Below are 20,174 nucleotides of genomic sequence, written 5' to 3' on the forward strand. Positions count from 1 at the left end.
AACTACAAAAGATATTGGCGGGATTTCCCCTCGCCCTCAGCATATTTTGCAGAGGCGGTCCGCCATTGGCCAGAAGTGGGATCTTCCAGTCCTGTCGCTGCCTATGGGGTTTCCCATTGCTTGCACTCTCCGCCTCTGGGGAACATATGGCAAGATCTTGGCTAACATCAGTGGGAGTTTGCCATTCACCACAATATACCGGGGGGAACATATACATCACAATCCCTACTGACAAAGGGAGTTTGTTGGATATGCTGAGCCAAGATGTCTGATTTCAAGAAGAAATTAGGTATAGCTCTAGAGGCTAAAGGGATCAAGGGATATGGGGGGAAGGGGGAAATCAGGATATTGAATTTGTTGATCAGCCATGATCAAAATGAATGGCAGAGCAGACTCAAAGGACCAAATCACATATTCCTGCTTCTAGTTGCTATGACAGAATGAAACAGGACAAAAGTGCACTATGTTTCATCTACTTTGCAAGTTTCCCCAGAATCCAAGGTGTCATAGATTTCATTCATATTGCCTTGAGTAATTCCCCCCCATCATCGATCAGTCTGATATCTTTGTGTATAGAAAGGGATAGTACTTTCTGAGGTTGCAGCTCATTTGAAACCAGATAGATTTTTGCTTGACTTAATTAACCATTGATTAGATTTGAACCAATCAGCAACTTTGTCCAATACTAAAGAGAAATTAAAGATTTTCCACCATGAGAAAAGCTTTTCATCAACAAGTCAGTTCTCCATGATTCATGATGAAGATGGCTAAAAAGGCAGAGGGATAACAGATGTGCCAAAGACAAGGCCATTAAGAAGTTGTCATCCACAACATTGTGGAGGCTAGTGTCTTTGATACGTATGTGTTGCCCAAGTTCTACGTGAAATTGCATTTCTGTGCCAGCTGTGCTATCCATAGTAAAGTGGTAAGAAATTGTTCACGAGAAGTGAGGAGGGACCGAACCCCACCCCCACGTTTCTGGCCAAGTGCTGGACCTTTGAAAAAAAAAGCTAGGAATAGACATTTGAAAATTAAGTTGTTCAATTGTTTCACAAAACCAAACTTGATAATTCACTAAAAACCACAAATCTGATTTATTAAATTCTCAGAATAATTTTCAGAATGTATAAGCTTCCTTTGCGGTCGCTGGGTTAAAATCCTGGAATTCCCTTCCCTCCCACTGTGGGTCAACCCAGAACACACGGACTGCAGCGATTCAAGAAGGCAGCTCACCATCACCTTCTCAAGGGCAACTAGGGATGGGCGATAAATGCGGGCTAGCCAGCGACGTCCATGTTCCACAAATGAATGAAAGAAAAAGCTAATATTTTGTTTCCATTCATATTCACATCATAAAGGCCAGAACAAAAAATGTAAGTGCCTGGTTGAGTCAATCACAATTTTTGCTCTTTTAATTTACATTGCCTTTGTGGCCCTTAGGAATTGTGACACTATAAATGGGCACTGAATGCAAGACTTTTAATTATTGAGGTCTTTGTAGTTTAATGTTGAATGTTTAATGGATATATTTGCATAAGACATAGGAGCAGAATTAGACCACTCAGCCCATCGAGTCTGCTCCATCATTCAATCATGGCTGATATTTTTCTCATTCCCATTCTCCTGCCTTTTCCCCATAACCCCGATCGCCTTATCAATCAAGAATCTATCTATCTCTTTCTTAAAGACACTCAATGACCTGGTATCCACAGCCTTCTGCGGCAAAGAATTCCACAGATTCACTACTCGCTGGCTGAAGAAATTTCTCCTCATCTCCGTTTTAAAGCAGCGTCCCTTTGGCCTGAGATTGTGCCCTCTAGTTTTTTCGACTAGTGAGAACATCCTCTCCATGTCCACTCTATCCAGGCCTCGCAGTATCCTGTAAGTTTCAATAAGATCCCCCTTCATCCTTCTAACCTCCAATGAATACAGACCCAGAATCTTCAACTGTTCCTTGTCAGAAACAAAATTAGTGATAAAATTACAATGGATTTACAACAGGATTCTCATATACTATTTTGTAAGTTACAGACTATCTGGATTTAAAACTTTCTTACCCAGATTTAATCATAAATGAACAGTTGTGATTCTTTTAAACTGCAGAAAAGTTTATTATACTTTCTGATGAAAATACAGTTTTATATTAACTTATTGCAAAGAATATTTGGTATGCAAAACAGAATCAGAATCCTAAATATATATTTTAGAAATATATATTTAGAAATACAAAAAAAACAAATGGGAGTGGCCCTTTAAGATCGACTTGTGTCATGATTAACTAAAAATGACATGTTCAACATGGCAATAAAATTTCCATTGAGTCCTTAGGCAATCAGTAATTGACATTACAATGGAAGTTCATCAAGCTGACATCTTAAAGGACCACTCCCTTCTCAGAATTTGCTACAGTTGACAGTCCACAGGTTTCTTTAATTAATCATTAGCCAAATGTTTCCAAGTTACGTAATATGAACTGCAATGGAACTTAGACATGAAAAATACGGCAAATAGTTGAGGATTCAGCCAATGTCCTTGTGGGAGATCCCGAGTCACTTTCTTCCAATTCAAGTACTTAACTATTATCTCTGACTGTCTTCTGTACCCTATCCAATCTCCTAAACAGATCAATAAACTGCCTTCAATTACTGAGCTTAAACATTAGTTAATGATTTCTTAAGTAGAATCGAGTTAAGTGCCTCTGGAAATCCACATAAATTATACCCACTGGCACTGTGTTGTCCACTACATTAGTTATTTGTTCAAAAAATTCAATTAAGTTTGTTGAACATGACCTGGTATTTACAAATCCATGTTGGCTCTGTCTAATCAGCTCAAATTTCTCTTAGTGTTCAGTCACCCTGTCCTTAATTATAGATTCCAATAACATTCCCACAGCAGATGTTTGACTAACAGGTCTATAATTTCCTACTAGGGCAAATCTGATCACATTGGTTGTGCACACAACAGCACCATAATGAAAAACAGAAGCGAAATACCATGATACTGGAAATAAATCAAATTAGAAAATGCCCAAGATATTCAGCAGGTAGAGTAACATTTATAGCTAATAGAAAAAAAATTAACCTCAGGCCAATTTGGTCAGCAATCTGAAATAATAACTCTCCACAGGTGCTGCTTGACCTGCAAAATATTTTCTTTTTAAATTTGAGGTTTCCATCACAAGTATTTTTCCTTTGATTTATTGCCTCTCCTGCTATTATTTTTGACTCTGGTGCATATCAATTGTCATTTAACCATTCCTTTTCTCCATGATAGCATTTCCAGATCGTTGTATCTTTTAGTTTTTCCTCTTCTTCCCCTTTGTTCTGGCCCTATTTTAAAGCAAATCTCGGTGATATCTTTCAGTTTTAGTTAAGGTTCTGTATCTCAAACATAGGTGGAATTCGGTCCTCTCCACAGATGTTGTGAGGCCAAATGAGAGTCTTCAGAGTTTCTCAATTTTGGTCGAAGATTTTCACCAGTTGCAATATTTTAAGCTTTCTCTTTGTTTATCTGGTTTACACTGTGTCACTTCCGCCGTATCTGAATGCTGAGCCCTCCAGGCCAGCGAAACTGGGATTTCAAAGTTATTAAAATGGCTTAGGTCTCTGAATAGCAGGATTGCGATTGTTAATCTGGAAATGTTATAGTAAACTGCTATCCTGATCTGATTCTCAGGACCAGGTACTCCACCTTTAAACCAGTTTATATTTAATATTCGTTTCTGATATGTGCAGATTTGGTGGCACAGTGGTTAGCTGGGTTTAATTCCCGGCTTGGGTTGCTGTCTGTGTGGGGTCTGCATGTTCTCCCCGTGCCTGCATGGGTTTCCTCCAGGTGTTCCAGTTTCCTCGCACAGTCTAAAAGATATACTGGTTAGGAGCATTGACCATGCTAAATTCTCCCTCAGTGTCCCTGAAGAGGCGCCGGATTGTGGCTCTAGGGGGTTTTCACAGTAACTTCATTGCAGTGTGAATGTAACTAATAAACTTGTAACTAATAAATAAACTTTTAACTTGAAATTTTAACATTAAAAAAAAGTTAGTTGCACATCTTTCAAGCTATTTAGGGCACACACAGGATGTACATATTTAAGAATGACTTCCAGTCATTTCAAAAAGCAAATACATTTCCACCATTTGAATTAATATTCACCTTTGTCCAAATGTAGTTTATTTTAATGCCCCTCTGAGGCCGAAAAATAATTTCCTTTAATTAAACAGGGTAGCAACTTGCTTCCACATTTTACCATCATCAATCTCGTTCTTCATTGCCAGTCCTCATTCTTATCATTAAAGTTTAAAATTTATTTATTAGTGTCACAAGTAGTCTTACATTAACACTGCAATGAAGTTATTCTGAAAATTTTCTAGTTGCCACACTCCGGCGCCTGTTCGGGCACACTGAGGGAGAATTTAGCAAGGCCAATACACCTAACCAGCACATCTTTTAGACTGTGGGAGGAAACCGGAGCACCTGGAGGAAACCCATGCAGACATGGGGAGAACGTGCAGACTTCACACAGACAGTGACCCAGCCGGGAATCAAACCTGGGTACCTGGCGATGTGAGGCAGCAATGCGAACCACTGTGCCACATTATATAAAAGCTAATTTATAAAAACAAACTGCTTTAACTAAATCCACGTAAAGGCAACAAACAGCATTGTCATCAGTTAGTGACCTGTTTCGTTGTTTTTTTTTCCCTCTCCTATTGCCAGTTGTTAGCCCCGTCCTGGGTTTTGAAGGCAACTTTTCACTGGCGTTTTATCTGCAGTGATTTGTTTTGCCTCGGGGAGGCGCTGAATCGCTTTAATGTCGTACTCACTTCCGACATCGTCAGAGTCAGCGACAGTGCTACACATGGAGAGGACCGGCAGCGATGGAGGCCGATGGCAACGGGGAAATGCAATGGCAAACAGTGGAACAGAGGAAGTGTGGGGGAGAAAACCTGTATTACAAAATGTACTGCCTCAAAATGGAGCAGTTTCCAGCGGACATCCACAGGTTTTGTGACCCTCAGCTACAACACGGGCGGAGAAAGGAGCTGGTTCAACTACTGAGGAATATTGATGAATTGAGTTGCCAAAAGCTGCAAATATTATTTTCTTTTTCTGTCCCGAATCTAAAAGCGATCACCTTTATTTCCGATTTAAATCAGCCTGTGGTTTCAGCTGGTGCTGTAAGTACCACTTAAAATTACAGCATGATCGCATTGCCTCAATCAACAACTGCTCACAGTGACCGAAGCCTGGGCTGAGGGATGTACGCCCTCTCCCTGTCACTCTGCTCATGTACAATATCTAGATTCTTTGCTAACCTTCCAAATCTTTAAATGATTATTTCCAAAAATGCATGTATCAACTGAAAGCAGACTGGGGTAAAGGCATGTCGATCCAGGTGCCATCAAAAAGTAAAGTGAAAATGTATTTATTAGCCACAAGTAACGCTGCAATGAAGTTATTGTGAAATTTCCCTGGTCGCCGCATTCTGGCGCCTGTTCGGATCAATGCATCTAACCTGCATTGTGAGAGGAAACCAGAGCACCTGGAGGAAACCCACGTAGAGACGGGGAGAATGTGCAGACTCCGCACAGACAGTCACCCAAGTCAGGAATCGAACCCAGGTCCTTGGCGCTGTGAGGCAGCAGTGCTAACTGTGCCGCCCACAGTGCTGCCCAAAATTGACTGGCAAAAAGTTACAATCTCACAACCCTGGACGTAAATCCCGAGACGTTTGAAAATGCCATTGCTCTCTTTTGTAGTGTGGTGTGCTGAGCACACTCCGCTTGACGTAATTTACTGGAGTTCTATGAGGATGTGTCTAGGGCAGTGGATAGAGGAGAGCCGGTGGATGTGGTCTTTCTGGATTTTCAGAAGGCGTTTGACAAGGTACCTCACAAGAGGTTATTGCAGAAGGTCAGGGGATATGGAGTTGGGGGTAGGGTGTTAGCGTGGATAGAGGATTGGTTGTCAAATAGGAGGCAGAGAGTGGGGGTCAATGGGTGCTATTCGGATTGGCGGTTGGTGACTAGTGGGGTGCCCCAGGGGTCGGTGCTGGGGCCTCAGCTATTTACCATTTATATAGATGATCTGGAGGAGGGAACCGAGTGCAGGGTGTCGAAATTTGCTGATGACACCAAGATTGGGGGAAAGGCAAATTGTGCGGAGGGTGTGGAGAGTCTGCAGAAGGATCTAGATAGGCTGGGCGAATGGGCCAGGAAATGGCAAATGGAATTTAATGTTGGCAAGTGTGAGGTGGTCCACTTTGGTAGGAAGAATGGTAGGAAGGACTATTACTTACGTGGCGAAAAACTGCAGCAGGCGACGGTGCAGAGGGACCTCGGGGTCCTTGTGCATGAGTCGCAAAAACCCAGCTTGCAGGTGCAGCAGGTGGTCAGGAAGGCGAATGGGATGCTGGCCTTCATAGCGAGGGGGATTGAATATAAAAGTAGGGAGGTCTTGCTGCAGCTGTATAGGGCATTGGTGAGGCCGCAGCTGGAGTACTGTGTGCAGTTTTGGGCGCCGCACCTGCGCAAGGATATTTTGGCCCTGGAGGGAGTGCAGAGGAGGTTTACCAGGCTGATACCGGAGTTGAGGGGATTGAGCTATGAGGAGAGGCTGAATAAACTAGGCTTGTACTCGTTAGAGTTTAGAAGAATGAGGGGAGATCTCATTGAGACGTATAAGATGATGAATGGGATGGATAGGATAGAGGTGGAGAGACTCTTCCTGCTCAAAAAAGACAGTAGGACTAGGGGGCACAGCCTCAAGATAAAGGGGAGGCGGTTTAGAACGGAGTTGAGGAGGAACTTCTTCACTCAAAGGGTGGTGAATCTCTGGAATTCTCTGCCCGTTGAAGTGGTGGAGGCTGCCTCGCTAAATATTTTTAAGAAGCGGGTTGATGGGTTCTTGATAAGAGAGGGGATTAAGGGTTATGGGGAGAGGGCGGGAAAGTGGAACTGAGCCACAACAGATCAGCCATGATCTTATTGAATGGCGGGGCAGGCTCAAAGGGCTAGATGGCCTACTCCTGCTCCTATTTCTTATGTTCTTATGTTCTTAATATAACAGCGAAATACTGCGGATGCTGGAATCTGAAAGAAAAACAGAAAATGCTGGAAAATCCCAGCTGGTCTGACAGCATCCGTGGAGAGAGGATGGAGCCAACGTTTCGAGTCAGGGTCACCCTTCGTCAGAGCTCCCATTGGCCTCTTTCCTGGACAATCAGTGCCTCCCAGTTTGGCCACCATCATTTCCCGCTGCCCCTCATCCCTGGAGCAACGTTCTCTGTCCCAGTTATCTCATGTGGTAAATTATTTCACTCTCCAATAATCTGTGTAAAGAAATTTCCTTTCCCTCTCACAATAAGGAAAGTGACAATTTTAAGTTGATGATCCCTTGTCACAGGCCTGCAATGAAAGGAAATAGTTTTCCCAAATTCAATTTATCAAAATTTGACCTTTGACTTTTTTCATCAATTTAATATTTTGAGACGATTTCTCAAATAGGTGACAGCAGGTAACTAAACTTCTGAAATGATACGGTACCACGTGAGTCTCACAAACCAAGTTAAATCATGAATTTGGACTGTACTGAATTGAACATAGGAAATATGTAGGCCATTTGGCCCCTTGAGGCCATGCTGTTCTTTATCATGTTCATGGCTGATCATTTCCCTCAATGCCATTTTTCTGCACTATTCCCATATCTCTTTACTATCTAGAAATCCATTGGATTGTCTTGAACATACTTGCTAAAAATTGCAAAAAGCTCCTGGTGTTTACACTTAGACTGATAATTCCCAACAAAAAACAATATGGATGGTATGATGGCACAGTGGTTAGCATAGCTGCCTCAAAGCATCAAGGAGCCAAGTTCAATTCTGGCCTTGGATGACTGTGTGGAGTTTGTACGTTCTTCCTGTGTCTGTGTGGGATCCCTCCTAGTGCTACCAGTTTCCTCCCATAGTTCAAAGATGTACAGTTTAGGTTGATTGGCCATGGCAAATTGCCCCTTAGTATCAGGGGAATTTGCAGGATAAATAAGTGGGGTTGCAGGGATTGGGCCTGGGCAAGATTGTTGTCAGTGTGGACTCAGTGGGCCAAATAGCCTCTTTCTGCACTGTAGGGATTCTACAATTCTATGAAAAAAGGTGCTGTGTTTGGAATTAAAAACACTCATACTCAATGACTGAGCCTCCACAATCCTGTGGGGTAGAATATTCCAAGGATTTACCACGCTCTGAATGAAGAAATTCCTCCTCATCCTAGTCCTAAATGACTAATCCTTTATCTATGTCCCCTGGTTTTGGTGGCACAGTGGTTAGCATTGCTGACTCACAGTGCCAGGGACCCAGGTTCAATTCCAGCCTCGGGCCACTGTCTGTGTGGAGTTTGCACATTCTCCCTGTGTCTGGATGGGTTTCCTCCAGGTGCTCCCGTTTCCTCCCATGGTCCAAAGATGTGCCAATTACGTTGATTGACCATGCTAAATTGACCCTAGTGTCAGGGAGCTAGGCAGGGCAAATACGTGGGGTCGTAGGAATAGGGCCTGGGTGGGATTGTGGTCGGTGCAGTCTCGATGAGTCAAATGGCCTCCTTCTGCACTGTAGGAATTCTATGATTCTATTGTTCCAGGTACTGCCAACCCCACTCCCAGTGCACCCCAGTCAGGGAAAACATTCTTCCTCATCTACCTTGTTGAGCCTGTGAAATTTTTGAATGTTTTCAATGAAAACAAACTGCCTAGAGGGTTCTTGATGTCCTGTTTATTATATGCATTAATGCTGTGAAATCACATCATAATACAAGGTAGTTAGACATGTGGATAAGCCATGCTGCGGAAGGGGGATGTGGGACTTCAACGAGGAAGCCAAAAATTGCACAGAGTTCATAGAGTTTACACCTGGCGTGACAATTCCCAGCAAAAAAAAGTAATACGGACAAAAAAGTTGATGTGTTTGGAATTAAAAATTGGAGCCAAAAGTACTCCATGTGCAGAATGTAACTTGCCAGGGAGAATGTTTAAAGGGACCTAGATAGGCGCTCAAAATGGCTAAAAAATGTGAGGCAACAGCAAACAAGTAACTAGGAAACTGTTTTTTTTAAAGTCAGTTGAGTTCAGATCACCTAAAGTCGGAGATCAGAGGTTTGCTAGATTGAAACCAGTACCTTATGAGGAAAGGTTGGACTTGTATCCATTGAAATTTAGAAAAGTGAGATGTGGCTTAATTGAAGTATATAAGATCCTGAAGGTATTGACAAGGCAGATGTGGAAAGAATGTTTCCTCTTGTGGGTGAATCTGGAACTCGGAACAGAGTTTTAAAATTAGTGGATTTTAAGACAGATGAGGAAAAAAACCTTTCTGTCAGAGGGTTGTGCGGCTTTGGAACAGAAGGCAGTAGACGCAGGTCATTGAATATTTTTATGAAGGAGATTGATTCCTGTTTGGCTGGGGAATCAAGGGTTATCACAGTTAAATAGGAATGTGGAATTTGAAACGCAGACAGACCAGCAATGATCTTACTGAGTGGCGCAGCAGGCTGAATGCCTTACTTCTGCTCCTATTTCATATGTTTGCAAAGTCAAGTTGAAGTTGTGCAGTGCCCGAGGTGTGGATTACATCAGAATTACTGATACATTTCTGATCACTTTGAAATAGGGGCACCATCACTTTTGGGATCAACACCAAGCTGAACAAAGTAATGAATTTATGATGCTTTGGAGGAGAGAAGGGACGAGATATTGATAATCTTGAGCTCCTCAACCTTGAAAAGTAAAGGCTGGGAGGAAACTTTATAGACATATAGGGCATATAGAATAGCGAAAGTAAAGCCAGACAATACTCATGGGGCAAGGCACCACAAATCCAGAACTGTAAAAGTGTAATGAGTCTTGGGAGACAGAAGACCCTTCACCAGAATCCCTTTATTTACAATTCCAGCAGCAATACATAGAGTGGTCAGAGTCTACCTTCTGGAGTGCCCGAGGAACTGACATTGCTGGTTAAATACAAGGAAAAGACTCCCTGATTGGTCCATCAATTGACTCCTTGATCAGGGAATTCATTTTCCAATAGGTCAGCCTCAATGGCCTGATTGAAGTCATTACAAAAAGGCAAGATGTCAGGAAGTATTTATTGACGTAGGATGGCTAACTGCTAGCGCATCTTTCCAGGAATGAGGGTTGCAGTCAGGATTCTGTGTTAATTCAAGAAAAAAATGTACACCTTAAAGGTGATGCTGTTGTCAGAAAGAATGATATCAAATAATTGAAGGACTGATCATCAGTTGCGATTCTGACATACCATGTTTAATCTTGTTTATCTTTTTTTATGTTAGGGAACAGGGTACTGGGAGTTCCTGCTTCAGAGCCACGGAGTAGATCTGGTATCATTTGATATGAATATTGTTTATCCACCTGAAATGCGATATTCAGAGATTTTGGTACGTACAATAATTTTACACAGTGACTAGACTCATGAGTGAGATGGGGGGTCTTTTATCTGTCGCTTTGCACGTAGATCCATGAAATAGAGTGACTTATAGAAAATCATGCATTTCTCTTTCTACTTTGCTTTGTTTGCCTGTAACAACTCTACCTTTGTTTTATGTTTAGCTTGGAAAAGAGGGTGAATTTGCCAATAAATCTGCTTGGAAAAAATAAATCTAAACCTGAAACACAGCTGTTTCAGCCTAAATTGTGGACTTCATTTCTGCGCAAAACAATGGCAATCTGCACTTAACTAACACCTTTCATATAGTATACTGACTTAATGTGCTTTCAAAGGCCAAGCAATGGTAAAAGAGTTTAGGAGAAAGGCAGAGATTTGCAAAAAAATTATATATTTTATGGTAACAAAGCAGAGGGGTTGTGAGAGAGAATTCTACAGTCTGGAGCTTAGAAAGCTCATGATTGTATTATTAAAGGTGGAGCAGGAGGGTGGGATCGAAAGAGGGCCAGATCTAAAAGAGCAGAGAACATATACAATTGGGAGAGGTTACAGCATTGGAAAGGGATAAGTCGGAAATGAATTAATGAATGAAGAACTTTGCTCCATTACATAGAGCAGAAGCCATTAGCAGCTGGTGAGGACGGTGATGATAGGGGAATGTGACACAATATTTTGTTTATTCATTCATGGGTTGTGGGTGTCATTGAATTGGCCACTCTGAATTGCTCTCGAGAAGATGTTGGTGAGCTGCCTTCTTGAACCGCTGCAATCCTTGTGGTGTAGGTACACCCACAGTGCTGTTAGAAAGGGAGTTTCAAGATTTGATGTAGTGACAGTGAGGAATGGTGATGTATTTCCAAATCAGGTTGCTAAGTGACTGGATGGTGTTCCTATGTATTGCAGTGCTTGTCCTTTTAGTTGGGAGCAGTCATGGATTTGAAAGGTGCTGTCTCAGAACACATGAAGTAGAAGCAGGAGAAAGCCACCATGCCCTTCAAGCCTGCCCTGCCATTCGGTCTGATCGTGGCTGATCTATGCAAGCTTCAACTCCATTTTTGTGCCATTTCCCTATCATCCTCTATCCTTTGAATGATCAAATATTTATCCACTTCCACTTTAAATACTTCCAGCTTCCACTATCCTTTGGGGCAGAGAATTCCAGAGATTCACCATCCTCTGCGAGAAGAAATTTCTACGCACCTCAGTTTTAAATGACCAGCCCTTTATCTTGTAGCTGTGTCCCCTTGTTCCAGACTCTCTCACCATTCACCCTGTCAAACCCTCCAGGAATAAAGTCACCCCCCCCCCCCCCCCCCCCGCCCCCACTCTTCTAAACTCCAAGGAACAGAAACACAGACTATTTAGTCTCTCTTGATAGGACAACCCTCATCCCAGGAATTAGCCGCTGTGAGTTGAGGCACTGCGTCTGGTAGGTACACACAGTTGCCACTGTGTGTTCGTGGTAATAAAAAACAGGATGTGGTCAATAGGTTTTGGATTAGTAAACATCTAACTGGGCTGCGTCAGTTTAATGACAGCTAGTTTTCCAAGATTATTAACCCTTTTTTTCCCTGTATAGTCAACAAACCTTTTTCCTCCTAAGGGGTGCATGGTGGTAAAGTGGTTAGCACTGCTGCCTCACAGCACCAGGGACCCAGGTTCAATTCCAACCTTAGGTGACTGTCTGTGTGGAGTTCTCCCCGTGTCTGTGTGGGTTTCCTCCGGGTGCTCCGGTTTCCCCTCTCAGTCCAAAGATGTGTAGGTTAGGTTGACTGACCATGCTAAATTGTTCCTTAGTATCAGGGGGACTAGCAGGGTAAATAAGTAGGGTTCAGGGGATAGGGCCTGGTGGGATTGTTGTCTGTGCAGGCTATACTGTAGGGAATCTATAAATAAATTCTGAATTCGCATCCAGTAGCAACTGAACGAGAGATGGGCCGTCACAAGTGCCCTTAGATCTCTAACATCTCATCTGTAGTACGCAGGAATATTTGTGAGGTGAATTGCACTGGATGCCATATTTGGTACAGGCAATAGCATGTGTGCTGTAAATATGGAGAACAGATAGACCACTTCATGTGTTAGCTTGTAATGCTGATTTGACACCAGAAGCTGCCATTTTGGAGTTCAACAACCTTGCCATCCTCCTGTCTTGCTGGACACATGTTCAGCAGCAAAAAGGACAAAAGCCAATCCGGCCCCTATTGGAAGGGATCATCGCTGACTTACAGGTCAGCTCCTGGTTGACTTTTCCTGCTGGCAATTCTACAAGTCCTTGCTGCGTTCTATAGTTGTTTCATATTGCAGTGGTCTATATGGTGTAGTGTGGCAGGATGATGCAAGATCTATTGCTGGCTTCAAAGCTTTTGTGCCAACCAGCTGAGCCCAGGCCTGGGTGCATTGGGAGGTCTTTTGCAGATAGGACATACCTGGGCAATTTTCCACATTGGCAGATGCCAGTGCTGCAACACTGTACTGAGACAGCTTAGTGAGGAACATGGCTAGGTCCAGAACACCAATCTTCAATGCTATTGCCAGAATGTTGTCAGGGCCCATAACCTTGGCAATATCCAGTGCCTTCAGCCCTTTCATGTGGAATGAACTGAACTGGCTAAAGACTGGCATCTGTGATGCTGGGTCTTAAAGAGGAGGTCGAGATGGATCATTCTATCAGCTCTTCTGTGGGAAGATTGTTGCAAGTGCTTCTACCTTACCTTTTGTCCAGATGTGCTGGGCTCCCCCATCATTGAAGATGGGAATATTTGTGAAGCTTCCTTCTCCCATTAGTCATTTAATTGTCCACCACCGTTCTTGACTAGATGTGGCAGAACTGCAGAGCTAAGGTACGATCTGTTGATTGCAGGGTCATTTAGCTCCGTGTATCACTTGCTGCTTCTGCTGTTTGGCTTGCAAGTGGCCCTGTGTTGTCACTTCGCCAGATTGGCACCTCATTTTTAGCTATACCTGATGTTGCACCTGGCATACCCTCCTGCCCTCCTCATTGAACCAGGGTCGATTCCCTAGCCTGAAGATAATGGTAGAGTGGGAAATAAGCCAGGTCTAGAGGTTACAGACTGTGGTTGTTTTCAATTCTACTGCTGATGATGATGAAGCATCATATCACCAAGTACTGTTTGACTAACTTGACAGTTTTGATTTAAGTTATAGATTTTTTTTAAAATCCAGCTGGCCAAAGTTCACTGTCATTACAAATAGTTAACCTAAAAATAGGCTGGGGCAGAAAGTATTTATTGCTACATTTTCTTTTTGTGACTTTAGACCAGTGGCCCTGAAATCCTGGAGCAGTTTCCTGACAGAGTGCTTTTTCTAGCCTGGCCAGACATCGATGGTAAGTAATGAAGTGATTACACTCCTCTTCTGAGGAAACTTTTCTCCGGCTGAAAGTAATTATTATTATTATTTCCCAGTGGCATGCTGAGAAAAATGACGTAACCTTATGCACGATATATTTTTTAAAAGGTTCAAGTGGGATTGGGCTGGTGCATTGCTGGAATTCATAGCAATTAGCTTAATTGAAGTTCAAAGGTTAGAAAATAGCAAGATGAAGCTTCCTTGCACAATGCATTTACTAATCAAGAAGTTTAGCATTGAGATGTTACTTTTTGTTGCACAATTTACTTAATTTGAAGTGCGCGACAAGATTATCTGAAAGTAAGGGTTGTAATTTATTTAATACATACAATTGCGCAGCTTTCAACACTTTGTATTTTAGTAAATTATTAAAGTAACATGGCAGTTGCCTGTGATTTGAGCAGAGAAAGATTTAATGGTAGCAAAGAGCTAGAGTGGTTAAAGGTCATGATCCTTGTCGGTACAGGAAGCTGTACTTAATGAACATTTGATAATATTGTTTATGTTGCAGAGTCATCAACATTTTCTCTCAATTGCTTGAACCATTTCAAAGGGGACACCATCCTTCATGTCGGGGAGTTACTGGGTGAAACACTGTCAGCCAATTACTGGGGACAGTCAACATCTCGCAGTTTCCAGCTGGCACTTGCAGAAGAGTTCTGCTGCCTGAGCAGGATTAAACTTCCAAACTGGCCAGGGCACTTAGACTCCTTAACCATGTGGAAAAGAAAGAGTGCTCAACCAGTTGTGTGCGATGGAGCAAATTTTCATTATGTGAACACGAAGTGCAGAGTGTATTTATAATGATTAGTTTGGATCATTTGGTCCATAGGCCAATCCCCATCTGGGAAATGCTGTCCCTTTTGTAGCTCAATTCAAAATAATAACGCCCAAGCTGCCATTTTGATGTACGTTGAAGCAGATGGACATGTATGTAATTTTTGTTGGGCTCCTACCGAAAAGCAAAACATAAATTGGATACAAATTGACTGAGATGTTTGCGATAGTGAATCTGCTTGTGGTTGATATGCTTTGAGCCTTATGGCCAATTGCCTTTTTGTGGTCTCCCAGAATGCTACGACCTGCCATACCTGTCTGCTGTATTTCATAATTTGGTCAAACAAAATCTGATAAGCCTATCCCTTCAAGCAGTTACGCAACTTCAAAGCAAGCGATTGCTCATGTGCAACTTGAGACAAAGAGAAGGAAGTGTTTTTATACCTTTATTTTGAATATTTCAATAGCCCAAGTCATTGTGATTGAGATGTTAAATCGATTACAGTACACAAGTTGTTCTACAACAGAATGCTGTATCAATTATACTCATAGATTTCTTCTGCAACCCACCCTCTCGATGCTCTGTTGATGTGTTGCTTTACTCCTGAATGCGGCGGAGTGACTGGATCTGGAAGGTCTGAGCATGGGATCCCCACTCTCTCCAGTGCTTGTATTCTCCAGCATGGCGATCACATTCCATGATGTACTGGAAGCCACGGTATCCGGGATATTGGTAGCACACCCATCTGGGGCAGAAGAAACAGTATGCTTTATATTAATGTACTATGAATGCATGTAAGTTTCATAAATATGAATCAGAAACTACAAATGGTGGTGAATGTAGTCCAATCAATCACGCAAACCAGCCTCAGGAAAGGAGCTAGCATAATCAAGGACCCCACGCATGCTGGACATTCTCTCTTCCACCTTCCGTTGAGAAAAAGATACAGAAGTCTGGGATCATGTACCAACCAATTCAAGAACAGCTTCTTCCCTGCTGCTGTCAGACTTTTGAATAGACCTACCTCACACTAAGTTGATCTTTCTCTACACCCTAGCTATGACTGTTACACTACATTTTGCACTCTTTCATTTTCTATGAACAGTATACTTTGTCTGTATAGTGCGCAAGAAACAATACTTTTCACTTATACTAATACATGTGACAATAAATCAAAAAGGGCATGTAGCAGCAAATGGGATCAAATGCCAGGGTTTCCAGAACTGAACTGCAAAGGCTCAGGGACTGCAGAAGGTCCACAGGTATAGCTTGGACAGCCTTCTTTGGTTACTTTTGATCTAGTTAGAATTGATCAAAGTTATCTTCTTCAGGCCTAAGGTCAACCTTAGAAGCAGCAATAATAAACACGATGTGATCAGCATGCTCCGAAGATGTGCAAGACTCTGCTGGGTCCAGCTATGTTATCTTCCTTAAACTGCAGCAAGCCAACTTTAGGGCTTTTTAAACTTGGAATCACAACTTACGCGCCAGCCTGAATCTTCATGGATCCAACCTCATTGTTGCACCAGCCCATGGCTTGCAGAGAGGGATAGTCATCACACATCTCCCACTGTCTTCCAATGAAGTTTTCCTTCTCAAAAATGATGATTTTGGATTCTTTATGGTGCTAAAGGAAAATGATGTATATACATTCTGAGTACACATGTAGATGCTATGTGTGAACAAAACAGAGTCAGCATTGGAGAATTATTAGGAGTATATCTTGACCATTTAACATCTTGCATTTCCTAGAAAGAGTGTGAGCTTAAGATTTTGTACCCTGTCCTTGTACCCATTCACTTCAAACCTGAGATTAAGCTTCTTCATATGCCCTTTTAAATTCAATTATATTTTTTGGAGCATGCTGACTGAATCTGGATACAATGTTGCTGTTATGGTCCAAGCTGTGCTTTAATATAATTGCCACAGACTTCTGGGCTGGAATTCTCTGATCTTGACTCTGGCTGGGATTTTCCAGTCCAGCTGCAGTGAACAGAGTTTTGGCTGAGCGCCAAATTCTCCATTCTCGCGGTAGTGAGGCTTGCGAGACCAGAAAAATCTGGCCCTGTTCTAGATGCTTTTTCAGCGCCCTTTTCTAAATTAAGCTGCAGGTCCAGATGTTGACAATGACATTACTCCACCATTGCTTCCAGATTCTTTCCCATGTCTCTCTCTGCCAGTGGTTTCAAAAACAGCTTGGAATTTCGGCTTTGTAAGTCAGAAGTGCAGAGTACAAAAACAAGGAAGTTATTTTGGACTTTTGCAAAACACTGGTTCAACCTCAACTGAGGATAGATTGGAAAAGCGGAAGTTAGAGGGGAGAGGGTTGAAAGGAAACTTGATGTGTTTAAAATCCAGGCAGTAGATAAAGAACAACTCATTCCCATTTGCAGAAGATCTGGAACCAAAACTTTAAGTTCAGGTTTATTTATTTGTGTCACAATTAGGCTTACATTAACACTGCAGTGAAATTACTGTGAGAATCCCTTAGTCGCCAGCACCTCTTCAGGTACAACTGAGGGAGAATTTAATACGGCCCATGCACCTAATCAGCATGTCTTTCAGACTGTGGGAGGAAACCCACGCAAACGTGGAGAAAACGTACAGACTCTGCACAGACAGTGACCCAAGCTGGGAATCAAACTCAGGTCCCTGGTGCTGCAAGGCAGCAGTGCTAACCACTGTGCTGCCATCTATGTCCCTGTGCCATCTTTAAGATGATTGGGAAAAGAACCAATGAAATATGGGGAAGATTTTGTTTTGATGAATTGAGTGGTTAGGATCTGGAATGCACTGCCAATTCAGAGGGGAATTGAACAAGCACTTGAAGGGAAAAATATTGCAGAGCTACGGGGCAAGGTCAGGGGTGGGGAACTAATTGAAATGCTTTTGTAGGGAACCACGTGGACGCACAAGACCTCCTGTGCTGTTACCATTCTGATTTTATGTTAGTGCAATTTCAAAAAACACTCCCAAAGAGATGAACCATAGAAGCCATAATGAGTAATGTCACTTTTTTGGTGATATATGTTGCATGTTGGACTATATACTGTGCTAGCTTCAAGCCTTACACTTAATAGTGAACCAACTTACAGCAGAGCAAATGGGGCGGAAGGACATGAGTCTCTCAGTGTGGTAAGCATTGCTGCCACTCCAGGCATCCCAGCGAGGGTACTCTCCTTTCTCCAAGATAAACTGTTGCCCAAAAAAGCTGGAGTGTTCATAACCAGCCCACCTACAAGAAGAAAATTGCACTCATAATCAGCTTTCATAATAGATACGCTCGACACTGTTTTAAAATGAGAAACTTAAAATAACTCCCAGCTTATTATCTATCAGTAATAATTTGCTGATCCATTCACCAAAGCAGTCACTACTCCTGCACCCAATGCAGTTAATATAAGTTCTGGCTCAGTGCTTAAGATGCAGTCCAAGTACTCTTGCAGCCATCTCTGCAGCAATAATGAGTTAGACCTTTAAACTATCTAAAACTAATGAAGTTCCCCTTGATGAGTAAACTTGGAGATTACATTCTCAAAATAATTCTTTAAAAATACTTCAGTATGCAAATTTGAATCTTGTAGTGTGCAGGCCAGTGCTTCCTCACAGAGGGTGGTGAATCTCTGGAATTCTCTGCCCCAAAGGGTAGTGGAGGCTGGATCATTAGAAATATTTAAAGTGGAGGTGCATAAATGTTTGATAGCTCAATAGAATAGCACAGAAAAGGAGTTCAGGCCGGCATAGATCAGCCATGGTCTATTTGAATGGCGGGGGAGGCTTGAAGGGCCTTAAGGCCTTCTCCTGCTTCTATTTCATGTGTTCTTGTGTGCTATCCAGAGTATAAGTCATCTGCTTCTGCCTTGGTATGAAAACATTACCCAATTTAGCCGGACAGTTGTAGTTACCAAGACCTGCCCCATAATCCAGAGCTAGTGGAAAATCACGCCCTAGGGGTCAATGTGGCATGGCCAATCAAGCTAACACATCTTTGGACTGTGGGAGGAAACCTGAGGACCCAGAGACAGTGAGAACGAGCAAACTCCACACAGTCTACCCAAGGCTGGAATTGAACCTGGGTGCCTGATGCAGCAGCGCTATCCACCGTGCCAGAGTCTGATGCAGAGGAGTTTTGCGAATCTGATGTATAGAAGGTCAAAAAAAAGCCGAGGGAAGCACATTGAGTTTTGGGATTCCTGCCAGGTCTGACTAAAAACCCGAACTAACTGGAGTTACATTGTTGCCTGACCATTGCAGAACGGGCGTGAAACACAAACTCGTGGCTCTCACTCCGCCAGCTTCACTGTGTGACTGCCATATGCTTAACATTAGGCCAAAAGATTGGACAGTGGAACTACACTCTAAACGTATCAATTTAGATCAGTAGTACGCATGGTACTGACTAAATTCCCTCCTATGTTATCAGAGTCTACCTAAATCAAACACGTTGTGTTTTGAGCTCAAAATGCTGATATGTACGAGTGCGTATAAGGGCAAAATAATACTTTTCAGTAAATTGGGTACTTTGGTTTGCAAATGACAGTGACATTAAAATAAAACAATCATTGCATCTTAATTAAACCTAACAGGGTTTTCGCTGGAAGTAACAGGAAGGTTTTTAATGGTTAAAACATATGTATAAAAATTGTTCGACTCACGCTCCGCAATCAACTTTGATGGATCGAATATTGTCAAAACCGCAATCCATAATATTCTTGCAGGATGCAGTAAATTCCATCCTCTTGCCTTGGAAATTTTCTTGATCATAGACAGTTATCTGCAATAAGAATCATTATTATTCAGTGACATACACTTTGAAACAAAAACAGAGCAATGGACCGTGGTAAAGATTTCAATTCTGATGAATTATTCTGAGAGAAATGAACTGTACCTTGAAAACTCCTGCGGGGTTTGTTTGCGCCATGTTTGGAGTTTGGAGTTTATGGTCCTAAACAAAACAAAAGTCAAATGTCATCATTTCTCTCCACAGGCCTTTATAGAAATGTAACCACATTCAGTGCGTTAAAACCTGTGTAATGTTGCATTATAGCTGGATACGTTGGTGCTATGGAGTCAATTACCAAACATCAAACAGGTGGAGGAAAATGAGAGGGATTTGCAGTTAAAATGGAATGAAATTTAAAAGTAAAATACGAGAAACACTCAACTTACCAGAGCCGAGCTGCTTGGGGTAGGTTCCAAAAACGATTCTGTGTTGGGCTTTATCTCTGCTATTTATAGTCAGCCATTGAATAGAAAGTGAGAAGTGAGCGAGTCTGATTCGTGGTCCAGTGAGCAGATAGCGAACGCCAACATCCTATTGTTTGTGGCTGATCCCATGGATTTCTGTTTCAACTCCGTGCTGGGGTAGGAGCAGAAAGATTAAAATCTGCATGTCCGGTATATGTGTGAATAACCCTTGGCCAAAGATGTCAAAAGTGTTTGTTAGTGGGAAATAACTCAGAACGAAATGGGGTTTATTTGAAAAGAATTACCCTGAAATTATACCACGGGTGATGCTAACAAACTCTTGCTCCCTTTCGTTTGAAAATCTCTCTGTATTTCGGTTGGCCC

At 42.3% G+C, this 20,174-nt stretch overlaps 2 protein-coding genes across 2 annotated transcripts; one reads left to right on the forward strand and one right to left on the reverse strand.

Moving 5' to 3' along the window:
* The first annotated feature begins 4,856 nt into the window (after positions 1-4,856).
* On the forward strand, positions 4,857-15,186 carry LOC145357261 (uncharacterized). The gene is made up of 4 exons (XM_080210439.1): positions 4,857-5,180; positions 10,341-10,445; positions 13,733-13,802; positions 14,337-15,186. Exons 1-4 carry the CDS (start codon positions 4,881-4,883, stop codon positions 14,627-14,629), a joined length of 768 nt encoding a protein of 255 aa, XP_080066565.1. The 5' UTR covers positions 4,857-4,880; the 3' UTR covers positions 14,630-15,186.
* Positions 15,187-15,191: 5 nt separating this feature from the next.
* LOC145357578 (beta-crystallin A1-like) lies at positions 15,192-19,524 on the reverse strand. Its single transcript, XM_080211054.1, has 5 exons — positions 19,492-19,524; positions 19,259-19,389; positions 17,697-17,838; positions 16,088-16,230; positions 15,192-15,348 (listed from the first exon to the last, which is right to left on the reverse strand). The coding sequence occupies exons 1-5, from the start codon at positions 19,522-19,524 to the stop codon at positions 15,201-15,203; spliced, it is 597 nt and encodes a 198-aa protein (XP_080067180.1). The 3' UTR covers positions 15,192-15,200.
* Positions 19,525-20,174: the final 650 nt, after the last annotated feature.

Source organism: Carcharhinus amblyrhynchos, chromosome 23, assembly GCF_965287045.1.
Source record: "Carcharhinus amblyrhynchos chromosome 23, sCarAmb.v2.hapA, whole genome shotgun sequence".
NCBI lineage: Eukaryota > Metazoa > Chordata > Chondrichthyes > Carcharhiniformes > Carcharhinidae > Carcharhinus > Carcharhinus amblyrhynchos.